Raw genomic sequence first — 25,866 nt, 5'->3', positions numbered from 1 at the left:
TACCAGCTAGACCGGCAGGGATAGGGCTGAGCTCACACCCGAGTCTTGGGATATAGGACAGGAAGCACTCTTTCAAATGGGAAAGAATATTCGTTAAGCAAAGTTCTTAAAACATGCCTTTGATCGTTTGTTATTGTATTCAGAAACATTAAAATCCGGCTTCTCCATCTTCCTCTTGAATGGAGGCCTCCTCAGCTTGCACAACTCCTGCTTGACATAAAGATAACGGGGGTTCAAATTTTTGAAAGGAGAACATAACTAGGAAGTGAGAGAAAGGGAAACTTGTGCTCAAACGAAGTAATGAAATTGTTACGTAGCAAGGGTGATGTCTTACACGCTCTAAATGATTTTTACTCTTGAGATGCGTGGTGAAATCTTCAAAGGTATGGCCATCAGCTGAACATAGTTTGCAAGAAAACTCCCTAAGAGATTGATCTATATCAGAGGGGCGCATCTCCTCTGAACCTGGAACAAAAAACCAACTAGTTAAGAAACAACAGCTTCCGCTTCAATACTGAAAAAGAGAGAGAGAGAGAGAGAGAGAGAGAGAGAGAGAACAAACACCTTTCAATAAGGTCTACCAGGAAAAGTTTTTATCAGAAGGGAGCTCTTTAGAATTGCTCGGATATGCTAGAAGAGGGGTGTATCCCTTAGACCGTAAGTAGGGAAAATGAGCAGTTACATGCTCCACGTGCACATCACTGGTTATGATCATTAAAGTAGCCGGAGACGTAATTTTATTTTCAAACCGCAAAAAATCATCAACAGAGTTGGTGAAAAACCCTAATTAACAAAAAAATAAAAATATAGAGATTAGTTGTAAGGTTTGAAGAAGAATGACGAATTTGAAATTGTTTGTATGAATCTAAACCCTAATTTCTAGGAGAAACAGATAAGAAGATTAACCGGGAGGGGTGTGACAAAGACGAATAGGGTTTAGTTGTAAGATGTGATTGAGGTTGCCAATGGCAGTGATGGTGAGATCACCTTCACAGTAGCCTGCCTTCTTCAAGGCCGATTCTATTGACGAACCGACCAGACGAGCATCGCAATCTTTGGGAACCGGACAGCTGTTGATGTCCCAGAACACCCATGTTTTTGCCATGTTCCTCAACTCCAACCTGAAAACCAAAAAAAAAATATCAATCAGAATCAAAACTGGGAAAAAACAAATCCAACTTGGCCTTTGAAATCCTCTCAGATGAGATTTACAGAGAGAGAGATTCTAAACCACCGACCTCGTTTTCTATGGAGACTGAAACGCCTGAGAGAGAGAAAGCACGAAGAAAACGAAGATAGAGCGACAGTCGACAGAACAAGCTCTATACCGGATATTTTAGGGGAAACTACACATCTGTAAGTTAACGATACTCCTGTCCCATTTTTATGGGCCGTCACTCTTGGCTTTATAAAAAGTTTTTTTTTTAACTAACCGTATTCGCAAATAACGCGCGTTTGGCAGATTACAAGTCGCGACAGGTGGCGGTTTGACGCCCATTGGGCTTTTTTCACTTTACATACTGCAACATTATTAGTTGGTTTTCTTGGAAACCAGCTTATACAGTTGATCATTTTGCTTCCATAGCATAGTATCTTACTCCAAAGAGTTGCCACGCTCATGTAGAGTCTGTCTTGCATCCTCAATCCTATTCACAATTACATCACCAACCAATGAGTGTTTGTGAATACCCAAATCAGTGCCGCCTCGCATCTCCATCAAGTCCATAAGTCTGTGGAAGGATGACCATAAAGGAGTTTGATTGCCATGCTTAACATCCACCATGGTAAATGAAGCAGCAATCCCTCTGTACTTCAGTATTTTTAATTCACATCTATTAGTCTAGCGTTGTTTTATCGCTCAGATACATTTGATTTGATTGGCAAATTTAAAAACGCATTTATATTACAGTCAACTGAAAAGAAAAAAGAGTTACACCAGTCAAACCCCCACATTAGTAATGGAAATTTTACATTGAAAACGAAAATAAACAAAATAAAACGAACGAAATTTAAACCGAAAGATCTACTCGAACTTGGAAACTTGGACTTTGTTCGGAAGACATGTACCCATGTACCCACCAACCCCACCACCATATTGTTTGTTGTTGTTGTTGTTGTCAACTATACCCCCAAACACCATCCTAATTACACCCGTATCCTTTTCCCCGCCTTTTTTAACCGTTAGTAACCCCGTTTTGAAAACCTCCTTTAACCAACTCTCAAACGCACCGCTCTGAACGTAACTGCCGCCGCTAATCTCCTTCACTAACTTCTCCTCCACGCTAAACCTAACTCCACTGCCGTCTTCTTCTTCAGGAAAAACCTCCCTGAAAGCCGCCATCATCATTGCCTTTTCGATTCCCGGTTGATATGACCGGTTAAGAACAAACCGGTTCTGAATCATGTTCAGAAAAGTGCTGCTGGAAGAGATCTCTGTCTCTTCCTCCGCGGTTAAGTCGCTTGAGATCGGACTGATCTCTCCTTCTTCTTCAGCTTTTAAGTTTAGGTCGAGATAAGAGCTATTGAAACTTGATTGCCTCGAGAACGCTTCCTTCTTGATCTTACCCTCCTTAACCGGTAAATCTGATCCCGGTTTTCTCTTTCTCCCAGGACTCTGTGCCGTGACCTCCAAGCCAATTTGCAAAACAGAGTCTCTGTTTCTCGCATTGTCCTCCTTCGTCAAGATAAAGATGGCGGTTTTATTCTTCTGCTTCTCTTCGAACCGATCTGCAAGGAGTTTCAAGAGACGTGAATCAGCCAAATCGATGTCTTCGATCAAGAACACAACCTTCTCGCCATTCTCCAGTCCTCTTGCCTTAAAGTCGCTGTCTTTCTTCTTAAGGTCAATGTGAACGAGAGACTCCAAAGAGCCAAAAACAGATTCAGATACAGTGCGAGCTATGGTCCTCTTCGCGGCTGTGTCGATGCCCTCTATCATAATCCAGCCGTTTTTCTTGTTCAACACGGAATCCATCAAACTCTCAGCAATCAAACGCATTGTCACAGTTTGCCAGGGAACACTCTCCTCCAAAGCTTTCACCAAACCACTGATCTTCTTTCTCGTCTCTATTACGGAATCTGGTGGAAACAGAGAACGCCCTAAGTCAAGAGTGGTCTTCACGTTCTCGTTGTCATCATCTTCAGCTTCGTTGATTGATTCACCCTTCTCGTAGTCGTTTCCACCCAAATCAAACTCAATAGCGCAACAAGTCTGACGCCTGAACTTGGCAATCGAGTTTGTGGCTCGCTGATGATTCGGCTTTAACCCCAACGAATCAATCAAAGATACAGATCTTGACCCCATCAGAGGAGAGCGTCTTGTCTGATTGTGTATATGTTCACAAACCCTGTTCCATTTCCTCCTCAGTCCCATTAACTCTTCCTACACAGCACCAAAACCAAGAGTTAGCTCTTTAGTTAATCATTGTGATCATCTAATGGTACATTTAAATTCAAATATTGGTTATACCTTGTGTGGAGAGTTGTCACCATCATGAGATTGGAGCCAAGAAGGCAAGAGCTTCTCTTGATTAGCTTTAAGCGCTTTTGCTTCTCTCTCAAAGCTAGAAACACACTCAGGACAACAACTTAGCACAGAGCTTATTGTCTCTTCTTCCTCAGCTTTATTGTAACCAGAAAAGGACTTTGTCGCATTAACACTACTGCTCATGTTCCATGCCTCATGTCCACTGCAAATAAACAAAACGGTCAAGAAAAAGAGATATCAGTGGCATTCTCGCTAACGTCTGAAAACAAAGCATAAAAAAAAAAAAAAAGTGAAAAAGAGATTTTGGATTGTTGTAAAAAGTGTCTTGTAGACAAGAAGACAAAATGTTTCCCTAATATAGGACGGGTCTCTTAGCTATCAGACATAAAAAGAGAACTTGAGACTAATCAACCAAAGTAGTAAAAGGGGTAAAACCGTCCATACATTGCTACAAAACAAAAACATAAACTTAAAAATCAAAAGTTTCAAGCTTTTTATCTTTATTGTCGCAGGAATATTCTCCGCTGCGATGATTTGAAATTAATTTGTCTACAAGCAATGCCCATTGGATAATACATGAATCCAATATATTCCAAAATGTTACTACCTACCTCCATTTTTCGAAATCCTAGTATCCACAATTTCGTAACGGATACAAAGTTTTTACACTATAATTCTATCTAGTAGCCACACTTAGGTGGACGACTCCTACTATACTATGAGGGGTCCAAGTAAAAAAAAATATGTATATAAAACACAATAAAGACTGTATAGTGTGAAAGGACAAGCATGGAGTCATAGACACACAGGGTTTTGGCTTCCGTGAGACATTGATCTGAGTAAGTCAGAGAACAAAGACAGACTCTAAAGGGACCAGTTTCAAGTAAAAACTTCTGCAAAACACACAACATTTTCAAAAGAAATTATCTAACTATTATTTTTGAACTACGACATAAGATTCGTTTTTTTGGTTAAGTTTTAACATAGCTAGGTGTACTAGCTAGTGTCACTATCTACCCAAAACCTTTTTTTGACCAAACTCACTTTTGTGAAAAAATGACTGGAACAGTTTTAACTTTTTTTAGAGTAAATTAATGGTAAAAAGTAAGAAAAAGAGTTTACCTTGTCGCATGAAGGCTTAAGCCAAGATTAGCTGAAGATGGGACAGAGACAGGATGAAGAGCCCACAACGTTTCTAACGAAGGTTGTCTCATTTGACATCTCATGTATGTCTGAAACGAAGCTGTTCCCATTACCCAAACCCTCCTCTTAGAACCACGGATTTGATCATCAACGTCGTCGTATTCAGCGATTAGTTTCCCAATTTCTTCAACTAGATGATCCAAAGGACTGTAGGACGATGATATCTCACCATTGATTGTCCACGTTAAGTCACCAGTGAAGATAATTACATCTTTGCCACTGGTCGTGAGAGAAACAACTTTCTTCCTTAACTCGATTATGTTCATCTCCACGTCTTCTCTCCTCATGAACTTGGAGGCCATTGGCGAAAACTGAAACTTGACGAAATGGGTCTGCTTTAAATCCCCGAGCTCTCCTCTCTCTAGCCCCCCCATCAGCTCAGAGACGAACACTTCCGTGAACGAGACGGAATCTCCGACAATCACAGGGTTCTTCTTCTTCGTCTTCTTCCTCAGAAGAACATCAACCACGAGTTTCATATCGTTTTCTCTCAGGCGCTGATGATGAGGGGAAGAGGAGATTAAAAGTGGGTTTTGGTGGTTTAAGAACTGGGTTTGCCATAAAGGGATGTTAGGGTTTAGAAAGTTGAAGTCTTTAGGGTTTTGGTAGTGGTGAAACCGACTCATGTTGATGTTTGGCTGTTGATCGGGAGAGTTCGGAGACGAGAAAACTCCGACGACGGAGCCGCCGTAGAAGACCGAGGAAACGGAGCATTCCTCGACGCAGTTTTTCACGGCGGTGCTGTTGAACCCAGCTTCTCTCATGACCCGGCTCACACTCGGGTCGTCGAGGATGGATATAACCAACTGTTCTAGCTCCACTTTAACAGCAAGCAGCTGCGTTTGCTGCGTTTGAGGCTGCGTTTGCGTTTGCTGTTGTTGCTGCTCGATGCAGTCTCGTCTCTGGTGAGCTTGAGCTCTTTTGAGCGCGGCGACGAGGGCGTTCGCGAGAGAAGGCTGGCCGTGGAACATGGGACCGGGGATAGTGGGAAGCCTGTTGAGTGCGACGTTGAAGCAAAGCTCGAGGGCTCTGCATTGAAGAGGATGGTTTTGGTGATGGTGAAGAGAAGGGGCAAACTGGTAATTTGGTGAAAAACCAGGGTGGGATTTGATGCACGCCCTTCTCAAAAGACTTGTCCTTGATGACAATAATGTAGCTGCTACATGGAGAGGACTGACCTGAACCGAACCCATAAAAAAACAAAAAAAACTTTTCCCTTTAGTAAATAAAACATCAAAAGATCCAAACTTTAAAAAACAAAAGATCCAAACTTTGAATGAAACCTGAGCATGGCCTCTTCTCCGAGCTAGCGTGAGAGATTGCTTCAAGACAGAAGCAGCCTCTGTAGTGAGTGTCTGTTGAATCGTATAACCACCTGTTCGCATAACTTGTTAAACCTAAACCCTAACCCCCACCCCCACCTTTTGAAACTGAAAACAACCACTATCGAAAGCTGTCTGGTGTTAACTTGAAAACTTCTGCCTCCTCCTCCTTTAACCACACCCCAAATAAGTATAGCCCACAAGTGGAAGGAACAGAGTAAAAGAAAAGGAGCTTCCTTTCTTATGTTTGGAGACTGTAAAGAAGAGAGAGAGAGAGAAGGTTTAAGAGAGTTTTAGTCAGATAAGGAACTTAGACCAAGCTGGTTCCTTTATACTTATTTCATGCTGGCTTTTCTGTTCCTCATCTTGTATTATTTTTTGAAATTTTTTAAAAAGTTTTATTTTAGTTTATTTTAAAGGGGTTTTTGATCTCATAATGCTTTTACTTTATGATGGGTTTCTTTTTGGACAAACGAGCAGCTTTTGTATGCTTTTGATTTTTGCATTTCACTCAACTTTTGTCTTCTTTTATTTACAGTGCAGCTTCAGTGTACCATTTTTGCTCATCATTTCCTTTAATATATGGTAATTATTAGGGAATAAGAGCATAAAAAGCTGCATTTTCCAATATAATTTTCACTTTAATATATGTCCACCCGCTGAAATTAGTCGACAGGGAGAAGTATAATTTTTTTTTATTAAAGAAATAATAATAATAATAATATTTGTTTTTGGTTAATAACTTTCGATGGATTAATCACAAGATAAGTATTGCTATAAAACTTGTCACTCCTATTTCTTTTTGTTAAATCAAGTTGTTCACTTGTAGATATGGAGACCTCATGGTGCACACACAAAAAGAAGATATGAAGACCTCATTGAAAACGTATTAAAATTCTATAATGCATGGTAATTAAACTGCCAACAATAAATTTAGTTAATAAATTAAAATGTTGATTTTTCTTCCATGTTTTTTAAAAAACTTTTTGTTGTGAAACAAGTTTAAAAGTTTTATAGTTTGTTAATCACATCTTGTAAACCTCAAAGTAATTTCTAAAATGCTATTTACATTTTTAGCAATAATAATTAAATTAGAAGATTAAATTAACATTGTATACGAAATTATATTTATTATATGATTATAACCGACGTTACTCTCTTTTTGCATTGATGTGCGTAGGAGTGACCAACAAAGATCTTCTTGCTCTTTTTATGTATATCTTAGGTTGGTCCTAAAAAGGTTATTTAGAGTCTCATTTGTTTAATCTCTAATAAAGATATATTACAATGATAAATTTAATTAAAAATATTTTATTGTAACAGTGAAAATCAATTAATTACAAGAAGGACAAAAGAGAGGAATGGGCTCTCTCTCTCTTTCTCTCACGCCAATCCTAGGAGAGAGACAGCATTTCATTCCCGGAATACTGCAAAAGCAACCTTCTGTCTCATCTCTCTCTCTTTTTTTGTTTACATCATAAAATCACTCATTTATCTATTTATGTCATAAGAGTTGGTGTTAACTCTAAAGTGAAAGGTGTTTTGTATTTTTAGTGTGTTCTGATACATCAACCGCATTTTCTTTGGCAACAGAAATTTGTTAGTACAAATAATTAACTTTCATTTTTGTTATGCGTGGTGAAATGCGGTTAGTACTTTCCTGAATTCGAATGTCTTTATCTTAAGGCATCTCCGTCCCCACCCTATTTTTCACCCTATTTAAGAGTAAAAATATTTTAATGATACTCTATTTTTCGCTCTATAATAGAGTAAAAATGGGTTTACTCTATATATAAAGTAATTTTTTTTTTGTTCATCGCTCTATTTTTTACTCTAAAATAAAATATCATAGGAATATATCACAACTATATTATAGAGTTACTTTATTATAGAGTTAATCTATTTTAATGTAAAAATTAAAGTGAACCATTGAAGATGGTCTTATGACATCTCCACCATGACATCAAATTTGGTGTCGAAATTACACCAAATTTGGTGTTTTGCTGACATTGTTTTGTCATCTCCAACTATGACACCAAATATTACACCAAAAATAATATTATATATTATTTGATGTTTTCAGTTTTAATAAATTTTTTATTTATTTATTTATCACACTTAGATATTATCTTTGTTAAAATTTTGTAATTTTACGTTTATATAATTTGTTTATATTTATATTTTTGGTTTAACAATATTATACTTTTATGTATTTAATGTATATAGATATTAAAAATTACAAACTATTATTTATGAAAAGTACATAACAGAATAATATATTTATTTTATGTTTTTGAGTTTTTATTTCAAATATAATATGCATTTTAATCTTATCAAGCCTATGTTATTAAATTTCATATTTTATAAAATACTAATTAATAATTTATAGTATTAATAAAAAATATAAATTTCTATGATATTTTATTTTTAATAATATAAAATATTACCATTTAGCGATTTCTTAATTGAAAATAAGATAAAAATATTTAATTTGTAAAAATAATTAAAAATAAAAATAATACAATATATTACGTTTAGTTACAAATTTGAACTAATTAAAAAATAATAATTGAGCTAAATTATTAAATGTAAATAATAAAATATGTATATTAAATATTTGGTGTAATACTATTCACTATACACCAAATTTGGTGAGATGATGTAATTTTTGGTGTTCTATTGGAGATGAACTTACACCAAATTTGGTGTTTTGGTGTTCCACTGGAATAAAAAATATACAATTAGAGGAGGGGGCTGGTGGAGATTTTTCTCCCATGCACGAGTCTCTAGGAGCTGAAAAAGACATTGCAGCACGAAAAACAAGGATGTTGACAACACCTCTAGCTTCCCCCTTTTAGAAAGGTTTTTCAAATTTGCTTCTTCACGCAACATCCTCAACCCTAATAATTTTCCCGAAGTAGCTTCCTCCACGCAACCTTTCAGCTTTGCAAAACCAGATCCAGGTTCCCTTCGTGTTGATCTCTCAACTTCTGGCTTGCCTGCAAATGTTTTCAAGAACAACAAAGCATCAACCGGTTTCTGTACACTGAATTCACCGGATCTAAATTTCAAAGGACCGAGAGCTCACTCCGAGTCGACGCATAACTCCTCCAGTTGAACATTGGTCTAATCCTACCGCTCTATAAGCTTTGGAGTAGGGTGGGTCTACATCTTCCTATGGCTAGACGTCTCACCGCTGAATAAAAAGGAAAAGGCTTAGCCACAAGAGCGATGGAGCCGCATATTAAGAGGATTTGAGCTCCACCACTGGATACATCAGCGTTGATTGAAGAAAATTCTCGTACTCTGATCGGGAGACTGACAAATCCGAGAGAACAACGGCTTTGGGATCTCATTCCATCTCTACCTAGAAAATGGAACTCACAAGGAAGATTGATAGGGTCATACTTGGGTAACAACTGTTTCCAGTTTAGATTTGAGAAGGAAGAAGACCTATAGAGAATTCTAGAGAACATGTCTTACCACTTTAGGTACTGGATGGTGATACTGGAGAGATGGAAGCCTATCATAGCCGACACTTTCCCTTCCTCCATCTCTTTTTTGATCAAGATTAAGGGTCTACCGCTACACTTCCGGGATGAAGATATGATCTGCAGGATTGGAAAGGAACTGGAAACACTAGAAAAGCATGAACTGACGAAAACATCTGCGAGAGTAAGGGTCTCAGTCAATAGCCTCAAACCACTGGTTAAAGAAACTATAATAGAACTTGATTCTGGTGAAGAGTGCAAAGTTACCTTGGAGTATGAACGTCTGCAGAACCATTGTTCAAACTGTTTGCTCCTCTCCCATCATAGTGAACATTTCCCTTCACGCGTTTCTGAACAAAGTCTGATGGTTTATCCACATGTGGAGAAAGAAACAGAGCAAGCGATTCAGGCGACAGAGGACAATAGCTACCATCAGTCAAGGAAGTACTCACCTGTACGTGGACCTGACCACATGAAGAAAGTAATGAGCAGTAAAAAACTTCAAGCAGAGGTTGATAGACATGATAAAGTTTTTGGGAAAAGATTAAGTACAATACACACCTGTAATCCTCTACTAGTCCAGCAGCGACCCTTAACAATTCCTACACAGAGAAGAAGGGGTGGTGAGGAAAATGAGAAACAAGCAGAGTATATATCTCCCCCATATACGAAAAGTAGAAGACATCACCCTTATGAATCCTCACATAGGAGACTTTTGTTCCTTCATAGAAATATGCGAGAATAAAGGATGAAGATAAACTTTGGTACATACCAAGAGGTCAACTCGCCAAGCCTCATCCAACAGAAGAAGTGCTATGTGTCAAATCTAGCACTAGCACAACATGAATCGACGGTAACTTAGAGGCAGCACCAAACGAGGGAACAAATTCTGGAAGATATAAATAAAGCCACGCAGCAATACCTTAGTTGTGACGATCCCACAAAAGCTGCAGTGAGGAGACTCAGAGTGCTTGTTAGTGAAACGCAAGGTCAAGTAGAGGAGACTGTGGAGTCTATGCTTGCAATTACCAATCCTACAGGACTGGCCACCCACCAAGTAACTCAGCATAATCATACCCCACAACACCAGACAAGGGACTAAGTTATGGAAGATTACATAATGCTACCCTACAATATCTGAGATGTACTGATCCTACTGAGGAAAAGCTAGACAACGCAGAGTACTTGAAGGGGATGCCCAAGGTCAAATGGAGGAAGTCGCAGCAGGAATCATTGCAGCAAACACATCTGCCCCACTGGCCCCAGACACATCTTTAAGTGCTGAAACGGTTGACCAAAGGATCACGAGCCTCTCCTCTCAAATAGTTTCAAGCCCTCCGGAGGGCCTCCAACGAACCAAAACGAGGACGAGACAGAACAATGAGAGGTGTCTGATAGTGATGTTCCACCACGAAGAAGAAGAAGACTTGTTAGTTCTCGAACAATAAATGTAAGCCCAAATGTGTTGTTGGGTGCAAGCTCAAGGAAGAGGAATATCTCTACTATGAAATTTTCACCTGCTAGAAGGAACTCCACGGAGAAAGCAACTTCACAAAACCAAGCTGCCATCGCATGACCCTCTCAGCAAAGGAGAAACCCGCCTATCCAACTGATTCCTGCAACCAAGAGGAGGAAAGAGGATTTCCGGGCTGCTTTACCCCAGGCTCCTTATTCATAAAGCAATCTGGAACTGCTGCGGGTCAGGGAATCCTGCAACAGTCCAGCGGCTGAAGGAGATCCATAGAAGGAACAAACCTGATATTATCTTCTTAATGGAAACAAAAAATCCAGATGAAAAAACCCTAAAAGACCTACAATGGCTAAATCTAGATAACTATTATATGGTGCCGCCTGGAACACTAAGAGGAGGCAGTCTTTTCTTATTCTGGAAGGAGCAAATAGATCTCACTGTAGTCTCATCAACTAAGAGCTATATAGATACACGCATCTCAAACAAAAGAATTTTGTTTCACACCACCTTTGTCTATAGAAAGCCTGAACAACCAAGAAGACAAGAGTTTTAGAACACTCTATCAAATCCGCATACATATAATACTATTCCATGGTTGATCACATGCGACTTTAACGAGATAATAGATAATTCAGAGAAGTATGGCGGTCCTGACAGAGCAGAAGGTCCATTCGGGACATTTAGATCATTCCTATCTAAACATGACATGTTTAATCTGAAGCATTGTGGTAGCTTTCTATCGTGGAGGGGGAAGAGGCATACACACCTGGTTCAGTGTCGATTGGACAGAGCTATTTGCAACACGGGATGGTCTGATCTCTTTTCGTCGTGCCGCAGCTAATACTTAAGATATGAAGGCTCTGATCACCGGCCATTGACCTCTTTTCTAGATACAAGTAAGAAATGAGGAGATGGAATATTCAGATTCGATCGACGACTAAAAGAAAATCAGGAAGTTAAAGCGATCATCAAAGATCTGTGGGAAAGGAATTATCTCCTCCATGTTGAGGAAAAATTGTCTATCTATCGGCGAGCAATATGCAAATGGAGCAAGGCATTTCAGGAAAACAGCAGACAAATGCTAGAATACCTACAAAAAGAGTTGGATGAAGCAATGTTGAATCCTATTCCCGATGATCTACTTATTAGGGAATTAAATGCTAAACTTCTAAAGTCTTACACGGATGAGGAGAAGTTCTGGAAGCAAAGAAGCCGCCAATTGTGGCTACCACTAGGAGATGCAAACACAGGTTATTTTCATGCCTCCGCAAGAGATAGAAAGTCCAAAAATAGGTTGATGGTCCTGGAAGGTGAAGATGGCTTACCTAACTATGAAGAGGAGAAATTTTCAGAGGTTATATGCAGCTACTATTCCCGATTTTCACATCCATTCCTTCCAATGGTGCCCATATAGTTCAGGAAGCGCAAGTCCCCTTATCACCAACAAACAGAATGAGATGTTGATAGAAATTCCGACCAGTAAGGAGATAAAGGAAACAACCTTCGCCATTGGGATGTGACTGGCCTAGCCATCATCCAAGAGATTCAACAGTTTCTCCACGGGATCCCTGCCAGTTTCAGTAAATCATACTTATGTTAGAATGATTCCCAGGAACTTGGACGCAAAAATAACAGAGGACTACCGCCCGATAGCCTTATGCAACATATATTATAAGATCATTTCAAAGCTGCTCTCACTACGACTGAAAAAGGTTCTAAACTCTCATATATCAGAAAATCAGTCAGCATTCATTCCGGGGAAATCTATCACGGACAACGTCTTGATTACACATGAAGTTTTGCAGTACTAAACATTTAAAGCTAAAAAAACATTGTTATATGGCTGTCAAGACAGATATGTCTAAGGCCTATGATAGGATCGAGTGGAGCTTCGTGGAAGAAGTACTCGAGAGGTTTGGTTTTCACAGCAAATGGATTCGATGGATTATGGAATGTTTAACTACAGTCTTCTAATCCTATTTGATCAATGATCACGTCTATGGGCTCGTACATCCTAACTGAAGAATCAGACAGGGTGACCCCTTGTCCCCATATCTATTTATATTGAAGTCATATCCGGCTTATGCAAGAATGCAACAAAGGAGGGTACCTTACAGGGAATTAGAGTTGCAGGAGGATATCCAAGAGTAAACCACTTGCTGTTCACCGACGACACGATGTTCTTCTGCTATGCATCATCAGAATCCAGCGGGGTGTTGTTGAAAATCTTCACACAATATGAAGCTGCCTCTGGTCAACAGATAAGTAAAAGCAAATCAGCTATCACTTTTTCGAAAAAAACTCCCACGACGATGAAAGAAGAAATCAAATTAATTCTTGGAATTACTAAGGAAGGAGGAGAAGGCAAATACCTTGGAGCTCCTGAGCACTTTGGTCGTCGAAAGCGTGATCTGTTTACATCCATTGTAGACAGTATCCGCCAACGAGCTGTTAGCTGGTCCACCAGATGCCTGTCCAAATCTGGTAAGCTGACGATGCTAAAGGCGGTGCTCTCTGCTATCCCAACCTACACAATGGCATGTTTTGAAGTACCAGTTAGTATATGTAAAATAATACAATCTGCCCTCATAAAATTCTGGTGGGATGGTCCAAACAACAAAAGGAAGATGAGTTGGGTGGCATGGGACAGACTAACCAAGTCAAAAGCTGAGGGAGGGCTTGGTTTCAGAGATATACAACTTTTTAACCAATCTTTGTCGGCAAAAATTTCTTGGAAAATTATTACGGTACCAGATTGTCTCATAGCTATAATTCTAAAAGGTAAATATTGCCACAAATAGAGCTTCCTAGAAGTGGAACTACCCTCAGTGTGCTCCCACGGATGGAGGGGGATACTACATGGAAGAAACCTCCTAAAGGAAACCTAGACAAGGCTATTGGGAATGGTCTCTCTACAAGAGTGTGGAAGGACTCATGGATCTCTCTAGATGCACATATCAAACCGTATGGACCTCTACAGGAGGAAGCTTTAGACCTACGTATATCTGATCAGCTTACTGATGATCTTAAGTGGAATAAGCAGACTAGCAGAGAATAGAAAGATTTATATCTGAGTTTGCTGACCAAATTCAGTCTCTGAAACCAAGCTTAAGAGGAGCAGAAGACAGTTATGTATGGAAGCCTCTTCCTTCGTGGACCTATTCAACTCGATCGGGTTATAACTTGGTGGCAACCAACAACGAAGAACGTGATGGAAACATACCTGATGGGGAGTTCGATTGGATTAAGAACGTCTGGAAAACCTCATGCTCTCCCAAGATGAAAGTCTTTATCTGGTCGATCATCCAAAATGCGTTGCCTTTGGGGGGAGAACCTACAAAGAAGAGTAATGAATGCAGAGGTTAATTGTCCAAAATGTAACAGACTGAATCACCTATGCATACTTTCTTTCTTTGTCTGTTTGCAAAGAAGGTCTGGGAGTGCATCCCTCTGAAAGAAATAATTCACATAGCTGTCACTGGTACCTTTAAAGCTGTGACGAATCGACTTCGCACAGAGACCTGTCTACCACCAACTGGAGTCCCAAATACTATTCTCCCATGGGTATGTTGGGTGATTTGGAAGGACCGTAATCTCCTAATCTTTGAGGGTAAAAGCGCACATACTGTAGATCTCACATCAAAGGGTTTAGCGTTAGCAAGAGAATGGAGTGAAGCCCATGTTTGTACACCTCAAGGGCAGAAACATCACAAAATCCCATAGTTGAACAAGGTTACAGGAGTACCTCAACCAGATCTCCAGATCTCTGTCTCCAAGACAGATGCTGCATGGGATGCGTCTTGCTACAAAGTAGGTCTTGCTTGGGTTCTAAGCGGAAGCTCCAATCCGACATGGCGATAAAGAACATCGATCCAGACCTTTGTAAACTCTCCACTGATCGCCGAGGCTCTGGCAGTAAGGGAGGGACTTTTTATGGCTGTAAATCAAGGGATCTCGAATCTATGGATGTGCTTAGACAATCTAACGTTCATTGGAGAAATTAACAACAAGACACATAGGAAAGATTTGCTGGGAATCATCGAGGATATTCACGATCTATCTTATGTATTTGTTTTTATCGCGTTTTTTCATATTACTAGAGAGGAAAACAAGAAAGCGGATGCTTTAGCAAAAGCCGTTCAGAGAAACTCTATTCTGTAATGGACCTCTTTTGGGCTGGCCGCGTTTGGACTTTTTTTAATCAAGTATTTCACTGGAAAAAAAAAAGTATTTCATTGGAATTTACCTTATGGATTGTTCAAAATTCAAATAATAAAGGTTTTTTGTAAATGCACGTTTCATGTTTTTTTAGCATAATATGAAAATATGATTAGCTCAATTAGTTTCATCTAAAAGCTAATTTTCATTACTATATATCAAAAACTTAATTGTAATCTTTTATATTTTTAATTATTAAACTGTTCGATCAGCTGTATGCATCCTAGCAATTCTACATTAACTAGTTAATCGAATTATCAATGAAATACATTGAATATAAATCTTAATCACATTAATAAAACGTGTTTAAATCACAAAGATACTGTCTTTTGTAAATGAGGTATATATATTTTGAGCTTTTTAATATAAAAATTACGTACAACATTATATATATATTTTACCTTAAAAATCCCAACAACCCACTTTAATTCTTCTTTTTCCCACTAACTAAAAGAACCATAAAAAGAAGTAAACACAAATATTCCTCCCAAATTGTATTAGACAAATGTTGTGTTAATTACATGCATGTTTTGAACTTTGCATATTGGTATTCACGAACTATTTATACTACAATTATTATGAATATTTTGAAGTTTTCAAAAAATACTATCTCAAGGGGCTATAAGGGGACCAATATTAAATCCAAATTGTTGGCCGCATATCGCTCGAGGATTGGTCTATCTCAAGCAATATCTTGCTTGCCCACATTAGATATGTTTGCATGTGAAAATCTATCATCAAACATTCTTAAAAGAACTGTAGCATAATCAATGTTGCAAAAAAAAAAGTTTTTAACTGCTTAAATAGTGTTTAGACTTTAGGCACTCATGGATCATAGTGATTATTCTTCTATAGACATCAAGGTTAATAATTTTCACGAGTAAACTATTAAGATAATTGGGAAAATTGTTTTTTTTTTTGTCATTATTAATACATACTCATACTCACTCTATAAATCAAACCGGGTGATCTGCATCCATGTGAACAACAAAAGACGGTTGCTTTCTAGCATTGCGTGCTAGACTATCCGCCTTTGAATTTTGCGTCCGTGGTACATAGATAATCTCTGATCGGGTGAAGCTCTCGTTCAGGATCTTGATATCTTCTAAATAATTTGCGAAAGCTGGTCATTCTTCTGGTTCCGAAACCATCTTCACCAATTGAGAACAATCCATTGCAAACGTAACCTGGAATTGACGTAAATTCCTCATACATTCCATTGCCCAGAACAGCGCTTCCATCTCCGCATGAAGAGGCGAGAAACTAGCCCTAACATTCCTCGCCCCCAACAATCCATCAAAACCTTCCAAAGTAATGAGCCAACCTTATCCTGAAAAACTAACCCCCTATTTCCACGAGCATCCTGTAAAACACCATCTTCCTGGGATCGACGGCAATATCGCATCTATTATTTATGGTGTCGTCCTCTGTTCATTCACTACTTGTGCCTCAGCCCACAGTGTTGATTCTGTTTCAGCCAATTTAAGCATATCCATAGGGTCTATATTCAAATTACTGAAAACTTTATTATTCCTAGATTTCCAAATGTACCATAGTATCCATACAAACTGATGATCTTCCATCTGCGGAAAATTTTTTCAGAATAGATGATCCATGTCTGTGTAGAGAGAGCTTGTTGGAAAAATACCTAGATTTGATGGTATCTTCGAAAGAGCCCAAACCTGAAGAGCTGGAGAACATTCAAAAAACACATGATTTATTGATTCCTCAGGAGCTCCACATCTTGCACAATAAATATCCCCTTGAATCCCTCTCGCTTGTAAATTGTTCCCCACTCCTATATATCCTATCACTAATTGCCATAGGAAGTGTTTTAACTTTGGTGGACACTGTATTTTCCAGCAGTAAGCCTTCAAAACATCAACTGTGGGACCAATCAGTAATGGTGGTCTTTCTCTGTCTGAATAAATCCGCTCGACCTGATATCCTGATTTGACTGTATATTTCCCACTTTTTGTAAAGTGTCATTCATCTCTATCTACCCTCTGAGTCCTGCTCAGTGGTATACTTACTATAAGTTTCGCGTCCTGAGGATCCACCAAAGTCCGAATTGCCTCTAAATTCCAAGTACGCGAGGTAGAGTCAATGAGGGACTCTACTGTAAAGTTCGGGTATAAATTGTGTTGATTTTTATTAGCTGGTCTCGGGCGAGTGGTTGGGAGCCAAAGATCATTCCATACAGATATAGAAGACCCTGATCCCACCCTTTTGATTAGTCCTTTGCTAACCAGAGATCTAGCAGAAACAATACTTCGCCAGCCGTATGACGGAGAATATGAACGAATCGGTTCCAAGGGTGAAGCATTCCTATAATACCGACCTTTGAAAACTCGAGAAAATAAAGTGTTTGGCTTTTCTATCAGGCGCCATAGCTGTTTACCCAGCATCGCCGTATTGAAATCAGTGATGTCTTTAAACCCCAAACCTCCTTCATCCTTATCTGCACATACCTTGTCCCATGATTTCCAATGCATACCCCTTGTGCTTCCCCCTAGACTCCATCAGAATTGTGATACCGCACTCGTCAGTTTCTTTACAGTTGCTTTCGGTAAATGATAGAAGGACATCGTATGATTTGGTAATGTTGTAATCACTGATTTAATGATCACTTCCTTTCTTCCTTTTGTGAAAAACTTAAAAGACCACCCATTGACTCGATTATTTAAACGATCTTGTACAAAGCTAAACACTTGGATCTTTGAGCGCCTCATATTTTCCGGTAAACCAAGGTAGGATCCCATTCCTCCAATATTCTGAACGTCCAAAATATCCCTTAATTCTTGTCTAACAGATTCTTCAATCCTATGTCCAAATTGAATAGAAGACTTATCAAAATTTATTAACTGTCCTGAAACTGCCTCATATTCCTTTAAAATCATGAGAATGATTTGACACTCTTCTTTTTGAGCTTTACAAAAGAATAGGCTATCATCTGCAAAAAGCAAATGAGATATCGACGGGCAAACTCTCGCTACCTTCATCCCCGTTAATTGTTGCCCTCTCTCTGTCTTTTTTATATTTACAATTAAAGCCTCAGTACATAGAATAAATAAATAAGGCGATAAAGGATCTCCTTGACGTAAACCCCTATGGAGAACAATGCAGCCACGTGGTTGTCCATTTATGAGAACCCTATATTGAACCGATGATATACATTTCATCATTAATTTAATCCAATGAAGGTCAAATCTCAATTTCTGTAATAAGGCATTTATAAAGTCTCATTCCACTCTATCATACGCTTTGTTCATATCCGTTTTGATTGCCATATACTTTCCTTTACTTGCTTTATTAGTCTGCAATCCATGAAACATTTTCTGGGCGATAAGAATATTATCAAAGATCAACCTTCCTGCCACAAATGCCGACTGAGTTTCGGAAATGAGCAATGGAAGATAGATTTTCAATCGCTGACATAGAACCTTTGAAATAATTGTATACCCTACATTACATAGACTAATAGGTCTCAATTCCGTCATCCTTGTAGGTCTCTCCATTTTTGAGATCATACATATATTAGTAATATTTAATCTTGTATCCATTTCTCCCGAGACCAAAAAATTATTCACCATCTCTACTAAATCATTCTTAATAATATGCCATGAGTGTTGGAAGAACAGAGCTGTCATGCCGTCCGACCCTGGTGCCTTTTCTGGGTGCATCATAAACAAAGCCTCTTTAACTTCCTCCTCTGTCGCTAGCCTCAACAAATGTTGATTCATCTGAGGAGTAATTTCCGGTGAAACCTCTGTAAGAAAACTATCGAATTCCGATGGGGAGGTGGTACTAAATAGATCCTCAAAATAATCAATTGCCACCTTTTCCACGCCAGTATCCTCTGTAATCCAATTTCCATCCACATCATGTAATCCAACAATTCTATTACGAACCCTTCGTTGTCTAGTTAAAGCATGATAAAATTTTGTATTAAGATCCCCAGATGAATACCACATGTTCCGACTTTTCTGGTGCCAGTACCCTTCCTCGTCCTTATATGCATCTTTTAATTTCCTAGATACCTCCAGAATATCCTCTTGAGACCTAGTATTATCTGTTTGGACCGCTTCAAGAGCTTATTGTAATTCACTTATTTTTTCCTTTCCATAAGGGGGATTATCTTTCCGCCACTTAGCAATTTCGTGACGACAATTACTAATTTTTTCCACTATATTCTGTGTTCTCCCTTCAGCTCGTCTTTCGTTATAGTCTATCCAACCCATTGTAATTGATTCCATGAGACCCTCCTGTCCAATCCACCTCTTATCAAACCGAAATTGTCTTTTCCTCCTATTGATTTTATCCTCAAGATAAGCCACCACTGACCGATGATCAGAAGCCACCATTCCTAGATACTCTGTAAAAGAACATGGAAATAAAGTGTGTCACTCTTCATTCGCTAAAGTGCGATCTAGACGAGTAAACCACTATTTCGTATCATATTATTAAAAGAAATAAAAGAATCTGCACTCCTCATAGATCCCCCATCTTTTTTATGATTTCCTGTAATCTCATTGAGATCACCCATAATAAACCAGGGTTCAGAACGCGCCAGTCCATACCTAGTTAAACGTTCCCACACTTGCTCTCGCATCTTTTGAACTGGATCCTCATATACAAAAGTAAGATAACCCTTTTTCCCAAGAGCCTCCGCTTCCACATCAATCATTTGATTGCTAGAATATAATACCCTCACCTGATACTCATTATTATAAAAAAGTGCTAATCCCCCACTTCTCCCCAATGGATCTACTGTGACCAGATTATCATATCCAAAGTGAGCTTGAAATTTTTGGACAAGTTCTGGTTCTTGCTTTGTTTCTACTAAAACCAAAAAATTCGGCTTATGGTTATGCCTTAACTCGCTCAAATAGCTTATGGTCCACTTGTTGCTCATTCTTCGACAATTCCAACTTAAAACCCTCATTTAAAAAATTAATCTTTTATTTGCTCCGAAGAGCCCAAACTACGGGTGTAATGATATCCTCTTTCTTCAATCCAAATATATTCCATTCGTTGTGACCATTACATAAAACTACATAAAGACTCTAGCTGTTTGTAATCTCCATATTTGTCACTTTCCCAATTCACATACAAAGCATAAGACAATAGTACTTGTGCCAATAGATGATACTGCACCCTTAACACCCTTAAGACAAGCTCCAATCCAGAAAAACAACTACCTCTATATCGCAACATGCATCTGGATAGTAAATTATAATAATCCACAAGCCATATAGATACATATTGTTCCAATAGATAATCATAGAGTAAATTAATAATTCATACAATTGACAATCCAGATTTAACCACCATACTTGGAAAAGTATATTCGCACCCCCACACCCCGAGCCTAAATAGCCGGTTGCATGCCTAAAGAGAGACCGAAAGATGAGGTTTAATGCATGTACAACAGGGATCCCTGTATACATTATCATTATGTATCATTGCTTTAACAAACCCCACCGTGGCCACCTATAAGAGTAAAAGCCTGCATCACATATTTCCATGACAAAAGTCCCCGTATTCCTCAACTGCACCCTCCTGTTACTCTCTCTGGATACTTCACCAAAAGATCGTCGCTGCAGTAGTACAAGCTTTTCTTCGAAGAAATCGAATGTGTTTAATGAGACAACATTCGAACCTTGTTCTTCCCTATTGTCACCTGCAATTATAGTTAACCATATATCCAAGGCAATAAAAAATACTCCTAAACAGCCTAATCGAATCCAATAAATTTGTCTGATTCCAAGGCCTAACATTCTCTCCTTGATCCCATAATAATAAAATAAACCTTTAATACATATTTGGGAGTTCCAATCCCACCGAAAACCACTGAGAAACCAAATCACATTTCCTCCAATAACAAATAAAATTCCAAAGACTATAGAAAGAATATCCTGAATACAGACAAGTAATCTACGATTCCTCCTACGAGGCCATCTCAGTGGAAAACTGTTGCCTTTAGACTCGTCTATCCTCACTAGATATAACCTTTGAAACCACCCCGGCCATTGACCACACAAAAGAGTAAATATAACTAACAGACCAGTACCAAGAAACCACATATCTCCAGATCATTTCCCCACTTCCCATGTTTCACAAAATAACCAAGCCCACGATAAATCGCATATAGAAATAGAAAACCCCAATAACAATAACACAAGACTCCATTCTTCTTCCATTTCATAACCTCGACATAAAGCTTTCTTGATAACAATACTTGATAGGGTTGCGATTTCATCTTAATGATGATGAAAATTGAAATCAGATCCACTACGATTCCATGTTTCCTTAAACTCCCGAGAAACCTCTGTCCAATCCCCACCTCCAAACAGCGGAGATTTGAAAGAAATCTCTTTTCCATCTCTCCACGATCCTCATCTTGATGACTCTCTGCTCCTGTCTCATCACCGTCGCCAATTCCGGGATCCCACCATCGCAAAACCATTGAAAACCCTATATCTCCTTTTGCATCGTCTTTGTCGCCGTCAGTTTGCTTCTAGTAATATTTAACTGGCAAAATTGTTTTTTTAGGCCAAAAAAAAAATGATAATTAGGTGATATTAGACAAATCTCATATACTTTATGTCCTATTAAGCTAAATATTTTTAAAATGACAATATTATCTTTAATTTCAATTAAAAATTCGAAGTTACAATTAATAAAACAATTGTTAAATATTAAAATATAATTTTTAACTAAAATAATTAAAAGATATTAAAAATTCCCAAAAATATATAATATTGCAATATACATTTTTGTTTGGTCGAGGACGTATCATGTGCTTAGTGACCGTCCTACATATAACCCTAATATAACTGTTCTATTAATAATTAAACATATGTTTACTTTTTAATATTTATTTATTTGATATCTAAATATTTGCATTATTTTTTTCAACAAACGAATTATACACTCATTGTTATGCAATATTTGAAACCAAAAATATATAATATTGCAATATACATTTTTGTTTGGTCGAGGACGTATCATGTGCTTAGTGACCGTCCTACATATAACCCTAATATAACTGTTCTATTAATAATTAAACATATGTTTACTTTTTAATATTTATTTATTTGATATCTAAATATTTGCATTATTTTTTTCAACAAACGAATTATACACTCATTGTTATGCAATATTTGAAACCAAAAATATATAATATTGCATTTATATTAACTCTTACTTACAAAGATGCTTTATATAATATAAAAAAATTTCTAATCCATCTGACTTTATACTTAATTTCATAACAGATTTTAATAATTGTATACTACATTAAACAACTTTATTATAAAAAGATGATAGAAATATTATGTTATCAATAACATAAAATTTCATATTACATTCCTATTAGCATTCAAAACTTTTTAATTGAAAATATATAATAAATATAAATTAACTGATCAATTTTTGTATATTTAATAGCATGATAATATTTATAAAAAAATTTATAAAAATTCAAAAAAATATTTAATATTTAGATAACTTTTTATTGTGTATATTTTATTTTTAGTTTAAAAAGTTTATAAACAGAAATCAATATATATGCATAAATCCCTATTTTTAAAAAAATAATGATTTAATAAATAAAGAAACTGAATATTTCCAAATATTCTCTTCCCATATTTTTGGAACTAATTATCCTTATCCGTAAAATCTGTATAATTATATATCTAGAACACAATAAACATATTTGAAATCAATTTCTACTAGTTTTAGATTTATAGTAATGTGTAGATTCTATTTTCTACATGTTTTAGATTTATAGTAATGTGTAGATTCTGAATTCTACAGATTTTAGAACGACAGGTTAAACGCGGAATGTGTTTTCTAAATATTTTTATATTACTATTATTTATGTAGATCACGTATTCTAAACATATTAAATTCAATGAAAAAGGTGGATTATATTTTCTATTATGAAATTATGATTTAAACATTTTTTGAACTGGAAAAAAATACCAATAAGTTGATATATGTTTTTCATTAGTAGTTACTATTTTTTGAATTTTTTTTGTTTGTAAAACTATTTATTTGATTTATTTTGGAAAATGCTGAAAGGTATTAGAGGAAAAAGTGGTAAAAAAAAAAGAAATTAGCTTAACATGACATAGTTATCATTTTTTTTTACCTAAAAAAAAACAAATTTCCCTAGATAATTCTATAAGGTTTTAGACAGTTTTAGATGACTTTAAATGGTCATACAAAATTGTTAACCAATTTTCAGTGTAGGTCTTTAAATTTCTAGCTATATATATAATTACATTTATTAGTTTTAGTTGCATAGCATATGGTTATAATTTTTATAGTTTTTTTAATATTAACTGAATGAATGTTTCTCTAATTCTTATTGTGGTTTAGCATTCTTGATTTTTCAGATGTATGTTTTTGTTTTTTTTCGCATATATATACTTTGTCTTTAGGTTTGATATTTCTAAAGTTTCTTTTGATTTTTTGTGTAGCTTTAGTTATAAAATATTTTATTGTATTACTGTGAACAACAGTAACATGCGCTATAATATAAAATATATTTAATACATATTTAATTTAGAGAAATTCCCTTAGATAGCCATTTTTAGTTTATTTTCACAAAAATAGACCTCTAAAAAAGAAAATGACAAAACAAAATTTTATTAAAGGGTAAATATGTATTTATACCCTTAGGGTTAACTAATCTAAGACTTAGGGTTTAGAGTTAAGATGTTGGGTTTTGGGTAGGCCTGAGGGTTCGGGTACCTGTTCGGGTACGGATCGGGTTTTTCGGATTTCTGTTCTATTTTGTAACACCTCCTAGATCTCATTCTAGTAAATTTACAAGTACGGATCGGATTCAGATATAACACTTCGGTTTCGGATCGGTTCGGATATATCCGAAGTAACCATATATAATTTGGATTCAGGTTATATCAGATCGGTTCGGATATATCCAAAGTAAAATCTAAAATTTAAAAGTAAAACATAAGAAATATATACTTCTTTGTATATAATGAAGTATTTAATTAAAATTTAAATACTTATTGTTAGATATCATATCCAAATAAATATGAAATTGAATATTTGAAGTACATATTTATGTTTCAAATATTTATATTTTATATAAATTTGGACATTCGGATCGGTTTGTTCGGATATTTTTTTGGGTTTTCGGGTTTTTCGGGTTATCTGTTGTTATCTGTTTGGGTTCGGTTGATAACACTTCGGGTTCAGATATGTTTTGTAACACCCTACAAGATCCATTGAGGTATTTTTTACATTTCGGATTGGGTACAGATCGGATTTTTCTGTTCGGATTCGGTTCGGATTTCAGGTTACGTATTTTTTGCCCATCCCTAGTTTTGGGGATGAATTCAAATTTTTAAAAGTAAAAAATAAATATTAAAATTTTCAAAATAGAAATGTGCTATATTGGTCATTTTATTTTTTAAAAGCTACTTTTATGACAAAAACTTAAAAAAAAATTATTTGGGATAACTACTCTTTAATTTATCGCTATCTAGATTTTGACTAACCTTTCTAAACACTACCGCTGCGCCTAACCCTTTTTCAACACCGATTATAACTTGGAAAAGTATGTTCTCATTACGACTCGATTGAAGTTTTATAATGAACAAATACATGTAGTCGGCTTAATTTCACTGGTAAAACTAGAAATCGTTTTCCAAAGCCATTTAGTTAGCAATTATATGCTTGTCACTGGTAAGTTTTAATGCAATGTGATTACTATATAAGCTAACAAATTAGTGATCGGTCTTAACTTGAATGATTATCGTAAAAATGATTAGTTGATGTGTTTAGTATTTGGTTCGATCACGGTGTTAATAGACTCCTCAAATCAAAATAATGTGTTTCTCTCTCGACTATTGTGAAAGCACACTATCTTCCACTAGCTAGTCTTGCTTTATTTCATAATATACATGTCTCAACTATATAACGGATCTTATTGAATCTCTTTTTGGTCAAAATTCGAAAAGAAACCTCATGGCAAAAAGGACTTTATTTTATTCTTTACCTCAAAAAAAAAAAAAAATATATATATATATATATATATATACACATCTTTATTACTTCGTATATGAGTATTAATTAGTAATTTAGTTTAAACCACGTGGTAAAAGAAATTTGTTCTTAACCCCACCATGCATATATGTTGTTTGGCCGATAAAAGAATTCACAAAAATAACCAACGAGGATAACAAGAGTAATTATTTTATGTTTAATTTAGGTTACGTCTCAAACTCTTCATTACAAACTAGCTAGGGCTTTGCTTGACCAAGTCCTCCGTTCGATTCCTACCAAAAGCAGAGAGGAAACTATAGGTCAAATGTCCAACTTGTTCCTCGATTACTAGGAAGAAGAAAACCAGGATTTGCTGCATCTTCCATCTTTGAATGGATCTTATCTAGCATTTTATGTTGTTAGCTGTACGACATCTCAAAGTATAAATAAGTATATACGTAACCTAAAATCACAGCAATCATCCAACGAGTAGAAAACACACCAAAGTATACTTAAAAGCCTCGGTCAATAGCAACACTATAACATACTTTAGTTTGCCACCGACCGATCCCAAAAACTCACTCTTAATCGTGTAGCATTAAGAATATCGAACACTCGTTTTTTCGTTTTCTAAGCACAATTACAAAGAAG

General features: G+C 36.7%; 1 protein-coding gene and 1 long non-coding RNA gene across 2 annotated transcripts; both read right to left on the bottom strand.

The window, feature by feature from the left end:
- Window positions 1-340: 340 nt before the first annotated feature.
- On the bottom strand, window positions 341-1,329 carry LOC106317599. The gene is made up of 4 exons (XR_001265168.1): window positions 1,239-1,329; window positions 907-1,121; window positions 565-783; window positions 341-465 (listed from the first exon to the last, which is right to left on the bottom strand). It is a non-coding gene; the product is annotated as an uncharacterized LOC106317599 (long non-coding RNA).
- A 556-nt stretch (window positions 1,330-1,885) lies between these two features.
- LOC106318908 lies at window positions 1,886-6,312 on the bottom strand. The gene is made up of 4 exons (XM_013757068.1): window positions 5,974-6,312; window positions 4,610-5,868; window positions 3,470-3,689; window positions 1,886-3,382 (listed from the first exon to the last, which is right to left on the bottom strand). The coding sequence occupies exons 1-4, from the start codon at window positions 6,073-6,075 to the stop codon at window positions 2,024-2,026; spliced, it is 2,940 nt and encodes a 979-aa protein (XP_013612522.1). The 5' UTR covers window positions 6,076-6,312; the 3' UTR covers window positions 1,886-2,023.
- Window positions 6,313-25,866: the final 19,554 nt, after the last annotated feature.

This window comes from Brassica oleracea, chromosome C9 (genome assembly GCF_000695525.1).
Source record: "Brassica oleracea var. oleracea cultivar TO1000 chromosome C9, BOL, whole genome shotgun sequence".
Taxonomy (NCBI): domain Eukaryota; kingdom Viridiplantae; phylum Streptophyta; class Magnoliopsida; order Brassicales; family Brassicaceae; genus Brassica; species Brassica oleracea.
This window is presented reverse-complemented; position numbering and strand designations above follow the sequence as displayed.

Excerpts from the sequence above, each read along its gene's own strand:
- LOC106318908 (XM_013757068.1), bottom strand. The coding sequence starts at position 6,075 with ATGCGAACAGGTGGTTATACGATTCAACAGACACTCACTACAGAGGCT. Across the intron at positions 5,869-5,973 it reads GGAGAAGAGGCCATGCTCAG|GTCAGTCCTCTCCATGTAGC; the intron begins GTTTCATTCAAA and ends GGTTCGGTTCAG. Across the intron at positions 3,383-3,469 it reads GTGACAACTCTCCACACAAG|GAAGAGTTAATGGGACTGAG; the intron begins GTATAACCAATA and ends GGTGCTGTGTAG.